The 15,417-nt window shown below is 30.6% G+C and overlaps 2 protein-coding genes and 2 pseudogenes across 2 annotated transcripts in view; 2 read left to right on the plus strand and 2 right to left on the minus strand.

Annotated features, from left to right (window-relative positions):
• The window catches only part of LOC113382785 (RYamide receptor-like), a 69,148-nt gene extending 66,622 nt beyond the window's left edge, over positions 1–2,526 (minus strand). Inside the window, exon 1 of the mRNA XM_026621015.1 lies at positions 2,297–2,526. The gene's annotated coding sequence lies outside the window, so the exon portion shown is untranslated. The remainder of the gene's footprint in view (positions 1–2,296) is intronic.
• On the plus strand, positions 368–2,163 carry LOC113383395 (annotated as a pseudogene).
• A 1,479-nt stretch (positions 2,527–4,005) lies between the features above and the next one.
• LOC113383396 lies at positions 4,006–10,401 on the minus strand. Its single transcript, XM_026621667.1, has 7 exons — positions 10,383–10,401; positions 8,038–8,284; positions 7,839–7,978; positions 6,295–6,420; positions 5,211–5,443; positions 4,367–4,539; positions 4,006–4,270 (listed from the first exon to the last, which is right to left on the minus strand). The coding sequence occupies exons 1-7, from the start codon at positions 10,399–10,401 to the stop codon at positions 4,006–4,008; spliced, it is 1,203 nt and encodes a 400-aa protein (XP_026477452.1).
• Positions 10,402–12,635: 2,234 nt separating this feature from the next.
• LOC113383397 lies at positions 12,636–14,779 on the plus strand (annotated as a pseudogene).
• The last annotated feature ends 638 nt before the right edge of the window (positions 14,780–15,417 follow it).

The following is a 15,417-nucleotide window of genomic DNA, read 5'->3' on the forward strand; positions in this document are numbered from 1 at the left end:
AGAACAATTGATTCGTATTAACGAGGAGACGTACTGATTAATTTATTTTGAAGGCAGGATCAGCCCTTTTGAAGATACCTGGTAAAAAATTCCACAAAGGAGGAAACAGAGCGTCCAATTTAAATTATTCATAAAACATTTTGTTTGTATTGATGAAACAAAAAACTGATTGGAATTTTTGGGAAGGTAGGATCAGTGATTTTAGAGATCCGACAAAAAAAAACTGATGAAGAATTATCAGATATTTTATAAAGATTTTAATGATAATTAATTTTGTTTATTGATTTGAATTTTGTACGAGAAGTACCAGCAATTTGCCTTAAGGAACGATGCCATACACCACTAGTTTTAAAATATGTTTGAGACAATGAGCAGAGATCGATATAACATAATTGGGTATCAAAAATATCCCAACATAAAATTTTATTATATAGCTAAATTTATTGAATATTTCATTTCTCATTTCTTTCCTCTTAGAAAATTGATACCCGAACTCTTTAGCGGTTTTGCTGGCATTAATCGCTCACAATTAGCTTTTAGACTTGACACTCCTAAAACACAAGGCAATTTGACCCAAACGACGTCTTATTTATAGAATATATATGGGTGTGTTGTAAAACATCTACAAATGAAAAATTATGGATCTGAATACAAGGAACTAATGACCTATTTAACTTGAATGACAAGTGACATTGGATGGTGGTCACGAAAATACAACACAAAATTTACAAAATAAATGGATAGCAAAAACAATTGAGCTATCGAATATCTATGCATCCATGATCAGGTTATAACATTGTTATAACAATATAAATTATTTTGCTAAAATAACAAAAAAGGAGTAATTTCAAGAGTAATTTATAATTCATTCAGCGTCTTCATGGATGCCAAAATTTTTAGAAATGAATTTGTAGAATTATGCATGTGTGTCTGAAACTGCGAGATTCAAAAACAAATCTTTTTTATTGCCAAATTTAAGAAAAAATAAGTTATATTTTTCTCAAGATTGCTAAATGCATTGTTTTCAAGTGCATTAATTAGAAACTAGTGCATAATTGCAATTAGAACATAACCTTCGAAGATTTCAAGGACCAGAAGTTAATGGGTTGACTAGATTTTTTTTTAAATTTTATTCCTGAGGTCGGTTTGTAGGTAAAATTAAGTATAATTAAATAAAGACTATTATTAAATTATATTACAAAAGTGATATAATTTAAAAAAAAGATTTATTTTGGATAAATCATCGTTCGAAATCCATTTCAAAACTTTTATTCTGTGTATTATGTCATCACATTATTAAATGATTTCTGTATAATACAGCACAGAATATAAACTAAAGATAAATTTACAATTAAACCTTTTATTTCTATGAAAATTGCCTATAGTATGCCGGAATGTGCAATTTGTTTGAATTATTTCGCCGGCTACAACGCAATCCATCATATCACATCATCGAAAATATATATACAAAACCAGGCAATATATTAAAATTTGAATCGGATACGTTTTGCCAAAAACAAATGACTATATTTCATTTTGTAGTATTTGACAAGTCCATTTGAACTTTGGGTAATATTTACTCTTGTATTGAATTTTAGGACACAAATATAGATTGAAATAGGATGGTAATAATTTGTTGGTCGTATTCAGTAAATTTACTGCATTCAATCATTCATAAGTTAAACGTTTAATTGTACATTCATTTATGATATATTGACCAATAATTTTCCAGATCAATCCGTTCCCATGAATACCCACCGGAGAAGTGTCCTCAGCCTTTATAAAAGGGCCTTGCGTAATTTAGAAGCCTGGTATTGGCAAAGAGATGTTTTCCGATACGAAGCTACTTTGTTGAGAAGCAGATTTGATTGTCATAAGTGTGAACCAAACTTTAAAATTGCCCAAGAATTGTTGGCAGAAGGTGAAGAAGAATTGTTTCAAAATCTACATTATCAGCCAATAAAATTTGCTCAGAGCCCTGGAGGAGTGGCATATGCACGAGATGTTGTTCCTCCAGATTGGGTGATGGATTATTGGCATCCTTTGGAAAAAGCCCAGTATCCGAAATATTTTGCAAAACGTGAACGATTGAAGAAGGAGTATATTGAGTTTTATGAAAAGCAGTATGGAAATGGACCGCATGTTAAGGGCCCCTGTGATTGAGATATTTGACATATTTTGTGTGCATTTAGTAATTATGAAAATTTAATAAATACATTTGTTCGTCTATATTATTATTATTTCCTATTTTAGTAATGCAATGAGGATCTAAAAGTAATAAACACGTGTCTCCTACCTTTTACCCAAGCGCCCGCCATTACGCTTGATGCCAGTGTAACTGCATATTCATAGCCATATAAAATTGTTCCTTTTGCACGATATTAATCACACAAACAATGTAATGTACACGCAAAAATCCACAAATTTATCACTAAATTGAATAGTCGAAAATAAAACACTTACACAACCCATTTTGCCCAAGAAATGTCTTCTTCCACAACCGAACCGAAAATGAACACCTTTTTTCTGGAGTTATTATTTGGGTGTTGCCTGAATGCAAAAATATAATTTTTATCAAATCGATCGATCAGTAATAATCGATTCATAATTTTAAGCCAATTCAAACAATGATGACCTCTTTGGGCCTTATCCAATGCAAATATTTTCACTTTCATATTAATTGGTTATGCCTAAATTATATAAGTTTTTATTCTTCGATAACATTAATTAATAATTATCAATAAATTATAACTTAATAATAATTCAAAGAATTGACTAATACCTTGAATTTCAATCAATGAAAAATGAAGAAACAAATTTCATTAAATAATCTTTTATTAAAAATAATTTATATTAACTATAATTACTTACAAACTATACAATATACTAATATATATTTTAGTGATACAGATTACAAATTGAAACATTATTAGTCAATCACTGAAATTCTTTAAATTATTTTTGTTTATTACACAAAAATACAATATGTACATTGACCAAATATTAAACAAGTTATGTACAAAAATAACCAATAACTTTGGTTTATAGCTTAAATTTTGATCATCTTTTAACTATCACCGGGATTATAAAATATTACTAATGAAATATATTTACAATTAAAAGCTAAGTATACATTGTATTGGGTATTGAAACATCAGTTTGTTTTTACCCAGTTTGTAAAAATCTTAAACTAAAATGATTTAAAATTAATTAGGTCTTTATCGGAGATCATTATTGAGATACTCAACCATAAATAAAAAAAATGATATTTTTTATTTTATCATAAAGATTTTGTAAATTTGTAAAACAAACTACATAACTACTTAAAGTATTAAAATTTAAATTAAATATATTCAGAAAATGGAAAGTAACATTATTAAATAAATGCTTTAAATAAAGTTAGGCGAGATTTAATGGTTAGTTATCGTAAATTGCTTTATAAGAAACTGGAGAAGTTTTATTCTGATTTCCATTATTGAATAACATAATTTAATGTTTCAATTAAATTCAGATAATTTATTATATTACTATGACGAACATAAATATGATAAATACATAATATCATAGTACAATTTATTGGAGTAAAAATTTACTAGAAGTAAAAATGTATTAATATCTTGCGATGTCGCGATATGTTTATTATTCTTATCTATTTTTTTATTATACGTATATAATATTTCAACAAAACAAAGTGGTTTCAAGAACTTAAAGATTGTTGACAATAAAAAATGTTTAATAAAAATACAGGTGTAAAATGTTGATTGGGCACGATTCTCATAGATATTTTTTAAATCACCCCCAAATGTCTAATTGTGTAAATTAATGCAGTGCAGCATTAACATCAACAACATTTTGAATCAATTTAAATTATTTTATAAGGTAGCACGTATATTCATATCATAGGTGACGAGTTCGTACTACAAATCCTTTCTCGTAAACGTCTATAACTAAATACACAACGATACAACTACTAAATATCATAATATCACAAATGGTTGCAAAAACTTAATTGTATCCTGTCGATGCAGCCGTCCTGGACTTGTCCAGGACCGAGCTTTGTCTGGATGAAGCATTGAATGGATTTCCGGCGATTCTACTTGCTGCTCCTGAATTTCGAATGTAGCAGGCGCAGCAGCTCGGAAGCCGAAAACTATCAGAAACAATGCCAGTTCCGTTTACCGCCAACAGTTTGCGGTAAATGTATTTCTGTTTGCAGCCGGTTTCGTAATTGAGCGGCAATTGTAAGGAACCGCATTGACCGCTGGTGTCCCTGGAATAGAGGAAGATGTGAAATGAAAATCTAATATAGAAATAAAATAAAGGACTAATTTCTACGCTATGAATTATATATTTCTATTATCCTTACGCGCATTTCTCAATACGAACTCCTTGCGTATATCCTTCTTGATTGATTATATAAAGCCATTGGTCGTCCTTATTTTGAGCCGCTTGAGGGTACACAATTTCTTCCTTGGATGCACATAAAGGCTCATCGTCATTCGAATCGATACGATTTGTAACATTGACAACACTTTCCACCTAAAAAAATGAAAAAACTAATACGTTAATTATACAATAAACCATAGTTTCCCAATATTTAGTTGAATATTTATTTAATATTTATTTATCTAAATATTAAAATTATATTTGGTCTATTTATTGTAAACAAATTATTGCTTGCATATCTAAAGATATTTTTAATATATTTGGTTCATATTCACTTTTGGTACAATTTTACATCCAATGATAAAAATTTATCTATTGCAACTAATAAGTCGAATTTTATGCATAAATGTATTTGAAAAATTCAAAAATAGTATTTCAACTCAACACGTGGATAATATTTAAATATGTTAATTTTACAAAATATAAATAGAAATATATCGGATACTGTGAATACTGTATTGTATATTGCAGCATTTTTATGTATGCAAAAATGTACTTCATTTGCATACAAGTCTCGAATACCACATACTGAAAAATCCAAAACCAGGCAGTCTATCATATACTAAAAATAGTTTGAAAACTCAGAACTGGTAGAAATTTTGGCATCGTAGATCTTCTATTTTCCAGGAGAACTAAAAACCATCTACTAAAATCACATGCACATAATTACCAGAAGTCGTAAAAAGAGAGGCCTCAAGAAGAAGAAATCCAAAGAATCCGACAACCCAGCTTTGGCAAACTTAAAAAATCAAAATGATACGTACAGTTTTTTGTCGTACCTGGTCCTCACCAAACAGATCCATGTATTTTCTTGCCTCCTTTTGCAGAATCGTCGACAAGAATTCTTTCGGGTAGCCTTCTACTTTTTCGCAAAAGGTGCTCCCGCGGGCGCACTCTAGACCTTTGTTTCTGTCCGCTATCACAGGGGTCATTCCGCTGTTGGGTCGGTCGGTAGGGAAAAATATATCGGGTCCTTCGGATTCTGGTCCCTCGCCGCCTGAAATTATGATAATATTGTTTCACAATTGATGTCATTGATGAAAAAAAGGACAGTTTGCAATGTGAAGAACAATTTGCAATTTAAAATGTAGCCCTTTGGGACTAAACATAAAGTTTGGCAGTAGTTAATATAACATATGTTAATCCAAACGTACCATCTAAAATTCGTTATTAGTATCACTAAAATATATTGTTACAGATGAAACATGCTAGAAATAGATATAACTAGACGTGTACAGCATCAGAATGGATGCAGTTTATTCAAAATATTGTTTATTGTAGTTTGTTGAAAATCAAACTGTTGCTCAAAAAGAATAAGAGCCAGTTGATCTCCTAATTTCACAGTTCAGTCGTTGGATATTGCACAAATTTTCTGTTGTGTGATATCAAAACAACATACCAATATTTTCTTCAAAAGATCTGGTAATTTGATGTTCAGGTCAAATACTATACTTGGACACCAAATTACTATTTAATCCGCCTATAGAGTACATCATTCATTCCTTGACCCAAAAAATTTAACGATATGTATCCTACAGGTAGTTAAAAGTTAGTTTAAAGCAGAAGTGCCTGATAGCGTTTTTGCAGAAATGGTATCTCCATTTCTCCTTTGGAATAAAGCGTATCTGTCAATTCCAAATTAATCTAATGATAAGAAAAGCAAATGTGTACGTGCTAGCGTGAATAAAAATGTACAAAAACCAGGCGAGTGTGCTTTGTGAATTGGTGAATTAGTGATATTCCGTGCTTTGATGAATTTGTGACTTGCCATTAGTTGGTGATTTGGTGAATTTGATGATTTACCATCGTCATGCCTAGGAATATCGTGGACAGATTTACCTCGCTTACCTCTCGTGAGTGTTGGTTTCTGAGTAGGATATACCAAAACTAAGGTACCATTGCGTCTGTGTACTTGAGGGGCCCCATTATTTATATCATGAATAAATGCAGTTTCGTTACGTCTGCCTCTACGACCTGATTTTGTTAATTGTTAATTATTTTATATTGTAAGAAGTATTATTTTTAAGCGTCAACAGCATTAATTACGGGAACGCAAGAATTTGGTTAAAAGAAATTTATATCTAAACCCCATCTAAAAGCGGTGTATTTTAATCTTCATCTCAAGTCATCGTTTTTAAGAGGCTCAATTGCTAAAAAGTTCTAATTTAAGAATGATACAAATTGATGTATGATCACACACGTTGATGAACTTAAGTCAGTAAGAATAGGAAAAGTTAATCACAATCTAATAGCGATATTGATTCATAATGTTAACATTATTATATTTACATCTTTATATTATATCTACAACATGTACTCTAAGACAATTGAAATAAGTATTCTATTTTTGTGAAATGGATAACTTAAGGGGGTATTCTAGTGTAGAGCGATGAATTTTAGGTCATTTTTAAAGAGTCATAAAAGAAAGAAATGAATGTTTTTACTATCCATTTTTTACCACTTATTTATTAAAATTATTAAAATACAAAACAAAAATTAAAAAATAAAAAAGTTGAAAATTGTAAAAACTGGCAGCTGATAAAGTGGGAAAGTCTCAAAAAATTGGCATCTCAGTCTTGACATGATTTTAGCCCTCCTAGCCATCGAAAATGCAAAAAATAAACAGGTTATTAATCTACAATGATGTCGCAATCGCCTGAACTAGCGATGAGTAAAAAGATTTTTTTTTTAAATTGGCGACTGTTTGAAAAAAAGTGTTTTTTTTACTGTTTTTTGAGTTTCTCGAATTTTTTTCAGGCTATAGATAAGTCTATAAACAAGACTCTCTGATGATTTTAAGTGAATCGGTCGATTAAAACTCGACAAATCGTGTGAACAGTACTGAAAAAGTCTGTTCTGAGAAAAACGCATGTTTTGCGTGAAGCCAAACGAGTATGAAGACCGAGTCAGTAAAATGCCTATATCTCCGAAAATAAGTTCAAATTTTCAAAAACCTTCTCGTACCCATATTCTTAGATAATTAAACTTTGAAAATATGAAATATAAAAAAAATTCAAGTTTTTTGGATTTCTACACTAGAATACCCCCTTAAGATACAACAATCAACAATAAAGCAAAAATACTATATTAGAGATTTATCAAAAATTTAAAACAAACTTGGTCAATTTTTAGAGTTTAGATGATCTTTACACTAGAAACAAAAATCTAGGCAAAAAACAAGAACAAAAGATTTTTTAACATTTGAAAAGGACTTCAAAGGAATGCCGAGAACAGATTGTTTGAAGTATCCTACAGTATTGTCTTGTCAAATTCTAAATTCATCGCGTTGGAAAAAAAGTTTCCAAGTAAAAATTTATTCCAGGCGTTTAGAAACGATAAAAATAAGACCTTTTAATTATTTAAACCACTAGTATTATTTAGTAAATTATTACCATTTACGTGCGGCCTAACTTTCCTCCTCCCCGAATGTCCTCCTGTACCGATCTGGTTCGGGAACCCGCCGACGACGCCGTGACCCTGGCCCTGAACATTTGGGCCAGGACCGTCAGCCACACGAACGCCAACACCGTCCCTAGGATGCACAGTTCCGTATAAGCCAACATTCGAGTAAGGAGGGCTCTGCTGCTCGACCCTCCGGTGCGGTTCTGGACGCCTTCTCCGTAGTCGTGTCTACCATCATATCGGCGTTCTGGATATTGCTGGTGATGATTGTGGTGGAAGTCGCCTGATGGGGACGAGTCAATGCGACGGGATGAAGAACGATCTGCTGAAGCCGATAGGGGGTCCGAGTTCCAGGAGTCTCCTTGGGGCGAATAGGCTGGGGGTCGTGCTGCCAGAAGTCGAGGTAGTGTGGCGGGTAAGCAGAGGAGATGGTTATCTGGAAAGAAAAATAATATTATAAAAGAAATAAATATAATATAGAAATGAACAAAAAAAACATGTTGCAAATGCATCTTGACTATTACAGACATTCTAAGTACCATCAAAAATTTACTGAGGTGGAATAGGTGCAGATATAAAAAATTACTGACTGCTGTGTGCTCAGGATAATTGTCTACTACTCTGTTGCTAATATTATACATCCAGTTTATAGTTTTTTCAAAAAAATCCATATTGCACATCCTCTTAAATTTGATTATTATTAGTTATTATATGATAACCATGTTTGTGATATTTAATAGAAGTATATAAAACTAAATGCAAGTGTTTTAGTGATTAATTATCCTAGGCACAAAAATGTCAGTACATATTTGCTATTTTGATTATTGTTATTCTTGATAATTTTGGATCAATACTGACAAATAGTTTTTGAACGATTTTTATTATTATTAATCACAATTGCCCAGATGGTTTGTAAATGAGCTATTGTATAATCAAAGATAATTTTTTTTTAAATAAATCTATGAATAAATAATCCTTGCTGTTGCTTATTACTAGCTTTGTTTTTAATTAAGAAATTTTATGCTGAAACATATGTAATAGTAGTTACGTAAATTTATTTAAAATTACTCGCAAATCATTATTTATGATTGTTATGATTTTATCAGCTCGTGATTGTATTATAATTAATCTTATACAAGTTATAAGAAATTTTTACACAAAGTGCTAAAAATATATCCAATATAAATGTGGTGTTTAATTTTCAAAAACTGTACATCAGATTTTCGCAATTTAATTATTAGATATTCTTGGTCTGTTTGCAACATTGTTGGATCATTTGCAACATTTTTAGACTATTCACGACATTTTTGACTGCTCAAAATATTGTTGGAGTATTTGCAACATTTTTGAGCTATTGGCAAGATTTAAAGACTATAACTAATGCAAATGTGGTGCTTTATTCTCAAAAACTGCATATCAGATTTTCGCAATTTAATTATTAGATATTTTCTGTCTGTTTGCAACATTATTGGACCATTTGCAACATTTTTAGACTGTTCACAATATTTTTGGACTGTTCAAAATATTGTTGGGGTACCTGCAACATTTTTGAGCTATTTGCAATATTTAATGACGATATTAAATAAAATGTGGTGCTTTATTCTCAAAATTCTCTTCTTATTTGATATGACATTTTTACAAAAACTGCACATCAGACTTCCGCAATTTAATTATGGTATGCCAATAATAAATTATATGGAAAACAACAAACACCTACACCAAATTTATAAACCAATATTAATATTATTACGTCGTATAAATTCTGCATATAGACAGATCAACTAATTTTTATAGAACTAAGAATGATATTTGGAAAAAAACGTCACATTCAAGGCTAAGTACGCGCAAATATAAACATGAGAAATGTTTGAAGAAAATATTAATATTTAATAAAAACATTATTTTTTTTGATCAATTGTAATGTTAAATTTTATTAATGTATGTGTTATTATAAGGAAATATTAAAAAATTACCTCGCGGCTAATGACAGTTGCTCAACCAAGGCTGCAAATGCATTTTGTATATAATCTTATTACCGAGAAACATAATAAACTTGTTAAACTTGTTATGTATTTTTATACAATGAAGACATTTCCAACAATTCTATATACACAGCAGAAACAACTAAATGCCGATTGATTTTTTATTAATTTGAACAAATATAAAAACCAAATTGTGAAAAAGTTGATGTTTCACTATAAATTTGATTGTCCCTAATCTTCTTATATAATGACGATATAGAATTACTGAACATAATTGTACTTCAATCATTTTCGATTTTTATTTATAACGTGTGTATGTGAATTTAGAGGTATCATACATGATTTATGAATAAACATGAAATGAATTTAAAAATCCATTTGTAAAACATTGTTAGCGCTTCTGTCAAACATCATATTATTGTGATGTTTACATCCGCAATGTATTTTTTATGTTAATCGAGAATTAAATTAAAAATATACCGGGAAGTTAGATGACCAAGATATATATATATATATATATATATATATATTTCATATACAAGAGCAAGATACCTTCGCCAAGGTTCTCCATTGTTTCATTAAATTTGATTTTGAATCGTTTATTCCTAATGTATATAACAATTTACAACATGCAGAAAAGATTTAATGCATTTATTATAAATATTATCAGGTCACAATATGTACCAAGAAATGAGACAACAAATACCAAATTAAAGAATTTAGCCATCTAATTTCATGTAAAAAACTTCCAAAATTAACGAATTGTCCTCATTGGAGAAACCTTTCCAAATCCACATAAAATCAGAACATAGTCTAATAAATTAAGGAAATATTTTGATAATTTATTTATTTATTTATTTTGTCCTAATTTTGAAAATTTAAGTATTTGAATAATTCTTTTAATAAAAAACAATTTCTGTCTGATATAAAACTATTACAAAGTTATGCACATAAAAGTCTCCCGCATAACATCTCAACAATTTGAGAGAAAAATGTACATATGAAATTTTTGGCATCATTTTATAACATATAAAACTAATTTAGTACATTTTATATACTTTGTACTAAACATAATATTTATATTATGATATTATTTAAATGCAACAAGAAATATTTGGCATATGAATACCATTAGAATAAAAGCTATGCTCATTTTATATAAAAATAGAACTGAACTCAATTTTTATTACTAAAAACAGTGAATATAGGGATAAAACCTAGATGAAAAAATGTATGCAAAAAATATATGCAAATTTCAGTAAATATATGACTTGAGTTATAATTAGACACATTATAAAAAAGTTGTAGCAAGAAACTGAGAGTGTTGGGAATTTCCGGAAGTTAATTCACGCAATTAACTCTATAAAAAATTGTATAAAAATATCTGATAGTACAAACATATGTTTCGTTTGTAATATCAAAGCAACAAGCCGGTATTTCCTAGAATTAAAACTCGAAAACCGAGAATCGTGTTGTTTAAGTCCTTATACTTTTGATTTATGCGTCTTATCATTTTAACGACTCAATTAAGAGTTTTAACATCGTATAAATACTCGGTTCACAGTGCAAAAAAAACGAATAATTAATTGTGTGTTTTACATAAACACTTTCATCTGTTGATCTAATTCATTTCCATGCTGGGATTTACCTGGATGTGCTGTAATTCATTCTTACTCATAGTGACATAATGTAATCTCGCCTTTGAATAGAGACAACAGAATAAAAATAAAGTTTTTTTTTATTTTGTATTCATTAAATAATGGAATCTGCTGTGATTTGATAAAAAATATAGCAATGATAATTGTCACATTGTATTATCATCATCATAGTTATCTATTGCCCATTGGAGCAATTACTTCCATGACTTTTTTGCTTTGTGTTGATTTTATTAAATTGACCGATTCCTCTGAAATCACCATTTTTCTCAGTCTTTTTTACTAAATAAAATTTCTTGTAAATATATTATTTCACTATCGTTTCAAGGTGCGTTAAATTGTTAAAGCAAATATTATCGCATATATTTGCTCGTTCATTTAAAAAACAATTTGTTCAAACGAGATAACAAACAATAACTTCGACAATAAAACACAATTCGATTTAGTTACAGAATTCACAAAATTATGGAAAATTACAAGAACTTGTAATAGATACGCAAATATAGTAAAATATAATTTGTGAATTTTGCATTTTTTAGAACACCTGCGCTAATAAACTGGGAAAGATAATTTTGTAGTTTATTTAACATTACATGTGAGGAAGTAATTTTATCAATAAAATTTTCCTTACTTTTGCTTTCGATAAACTGGGTTATAAAACTGCCGGTAAATCGATTATTTTGACGTCAGACAGGAGCATAAAGTTACAACCGGTTTTAGATTGTCCCAGATCAGGGCGAACAAATCTTTGTGGAAATGTTATTTTATTTGTTACAATCGCTTTTAGTAAAAATTATTAATAGAGCAAATACACCTGTCATTTAATATTAAAAAAAATGTTCAAAATATATTTGTATAATATACTCTGCTGTTCTTTATTACTTATTTTTAATATTTTTTTAAGAGTACATTTTTAAACAATTAGCCTATGAACTTTAAATTTGTATTATTATTATTATTAAAAATGGTCCAGTGGTTAAGACGATGGACCATAGTCCTTAAGGACTTCCAATTTTTATGCTCATTAGCCATTCACATTATAGTTATTAATACAATATTATAATAATATTAATGAATTAATTCAATCCGATGTTTCGATATTTTATTACAATTCACTTGTCTTTTTTTGACAGCTATGAAATAGTTCAAAATGGATACAACATCCTTGGATAGAAGTAGTCGAAGCAGCAAAGGAAGCAAAAATAGTAAATGTATCGACAGAAGATTTACAGGTGGAAGCAGAGATTTTTATGATGACGAAGACGAAGATACTTTGGGTTACGTTTATTCTGTTTCGGGGCCCGTGGTTACAGCTGCAAAAATGTCCGGCACTGCCATGTATGAGCTGGTCAAGGTAGGACATTGTGAGCTGGTCGGGGAAATAATCAGGCTGGAAAACGACATGGCAACTGTACAGGTCCAGAACAAAAACCTATTGAAACCACCAATATTTAATAAATTTATCAAATAATTTTTTCATTAATCTTTATGATTTCTTTATCAATTATTCAGTTTCCTTTTTTTCTATTAAAGGTTTACGAAGAGACATCCGGCTTAGCCGTCGGAGATCCAGTGACCCGTACGGGCAAACCGCTATCAGTGGAATTGGGTCCAGGAATATTAGGCTGCATTGTGGATGGAGTACAAAGGCCCTTACACGATATACAAAGTCTTACAGGATCAATATACATCCCCAAAGGGATAAACATACCAGCACTTTCGAGGACCGTCAAGTGGGACTTCACCCCCAAAAAATTAAGGTAAGGATAAGAGGATAATGGTAAAGGATTCATGTTATGATAGTACTGAAGATATTCGTATAATATTAACCAAAATTGATATTAATTATCATCAGTTTTCACAAATTAGTTGAACGCTTTCGTTGTTACTAGTTTTTTAAATGAAAGAATTTAATACTTTTTTGTGGAACAACATCTGTAAACACTATTAAAATTCCTACCTCGTTCGTGTGATTTTTCTCTCTTTGACAAAACTCCGGCTTCAGCATGCTATATTTTATCCGAAGTACTAGTTACACCCGATTTTATCGATTTGATTAAGTGTATAATCTATCCAAAGCTGAATACGCCGATGGCTGGAGGTGACATTTATGGAATAGTCCACGAAAATACATTAGTGCAGCACAAGATGATGCTCCCGCCTAAGGCACAAGGATATTTGAAGTATCTTGCACCTGAAGGCTATTATGATGTGGAAGATGTAATAATAGAGACAGAATATGAAGGAGAAGTTACTAAACATACCATGATGCAGGTAAATATTTGACTTCAAAATCACTATCATTAGAACAACCAATGAGTTGCCAGAGTTAAAAAGTATCTTCACGGCAGTTCAGAGAATATTTGCTCTGAATGCTGTTTTAAAACAAATTCTTTTTGCATTATAAATTTTCATTAATCCATTAGGTTTGGCCTGTTCGTCAATCTAGACCAGTAATAGAAAAATTGCCGGCAAATTATCCTTTACTAACGGGTCAACGTGTCCTGGACGCTCTCTTCCCCTGTGTCCAAGGAGGAACGACCGCAATTCCTGGTGCTTTTGGATGTGGCAAAACTGTCATTTCCCAAGTTAGTGTAACACTTATTCTGAACAATATTGACAGTTTTTAGAATAAACAATATATTTTACCCAGGCTTTATCAAAATACTCGAATTCCGACGTGATAGTCTACGTTGGTTGTGGAGAACGTGGAAACGAAATGTCGGAAGTTCTCCGAGATTTTCCTGAGCTTACCGTGGAAATTGATGGCGTTACTGAATCTATTATGAAAAGAACTTCGCTTGTGGCAAATACATCGAACATGCCTGTGGCTGCTAGGGAAGCTTCTATATATACCGGTATCACAATTGCAGAATATTTCAGGTAGTTTTATATTGTGTTTTCATTTTATGCATATACATTATTCATATTTTTATCGTACTATAACTTATAGACGACAATGGAAAATGTTTTCTAGAATAATGGACACATGTTGAAGGCAGTTTTGGAGCGGTAAACGACAAAATTAAACTATTATCTCAAGCAACTATTTTTTAATGCTAGTAATCTTTTAAATTTTATTTCGCATTTGCATTGGCTTAAACAAATTTTATGAAATTAAGTATTTATAAATATTTACTATATATTAATTTCCTTTCTAGGGATATGGGATTTCACGTGGCGATGATGGCAGATTCGACTTCCAGATATGGGCAGAAGCTTTGAGAGAAATTCGGGAAGATGGCTGAAATGCCTGCAGATTCCGGATATCCGGCTTATTTAGGTATTATATGAATGTAATTAAAACATCAAAAGCACGCGTAAGGTCTCTGATATGACAGACAAAGTAATATAAAAATACAGCTAAACCCCGTTAAGACGATCTTGCATAATACCGCCACTTTACGCGGTCAATGAAATTTGAAATACGATGTTCCCATCCCGCTTAATACGCTTTTTCACTTGGGACGCATTTTGGTTTGGTCCCAGAGCAATCGTTTTAACGAGGTTTTACTGGATTTGAATATTTTGCAATTAATAGCTGCGTTTCTATTTTTGTAAATTCATTGGTTCAATTGGTTCATTTCAATTAATTTTTAATTCTCGTATTTAGATATTATCTAAAAAAAACGCATCATCAAGAATTTCTCCCTCTATCAAACTTATTTACAATGTTGGCAAGAATCACATTTTCATTAAATTTAATTAAAACCGGTTTGCTTTTCGTAAAACAATACCTAAGTGTGCGTTCTAGTAAGTTGTTTTCGTGCTTTCAAAGAAAATTAATAAAAAATGAACAAAGTGATTTTCAAAAGGTTTGTAGCATACGTTTTATAGCCAAATATTGTGAACGAATATTAAGGTGCGAGAGTTTTCGTTTCTGGTATGCGTGTAATAAAATTAGCAGAAGAAATTAATTTTTGATGAAGTTG

The sequence above is a fragment of the Ctenocephalides felis genome, unplaced genomic scaffold, assembly GCF_003426905.1.
Source record: "Ctenocephalides felis isolate EL2017-DRISC unplaced genomic scaffold, ASM342690v1 CF-g0.4_SCAFFOLD_03570, whole genome shotgun sequence".
Taxonomy (NCBI): Eukaryota; Metazoa; Arthropoda; class Insecta; order Siphonaptera; family Pulicidae; genus Ctenocephalides; species Ctenocephalides felis.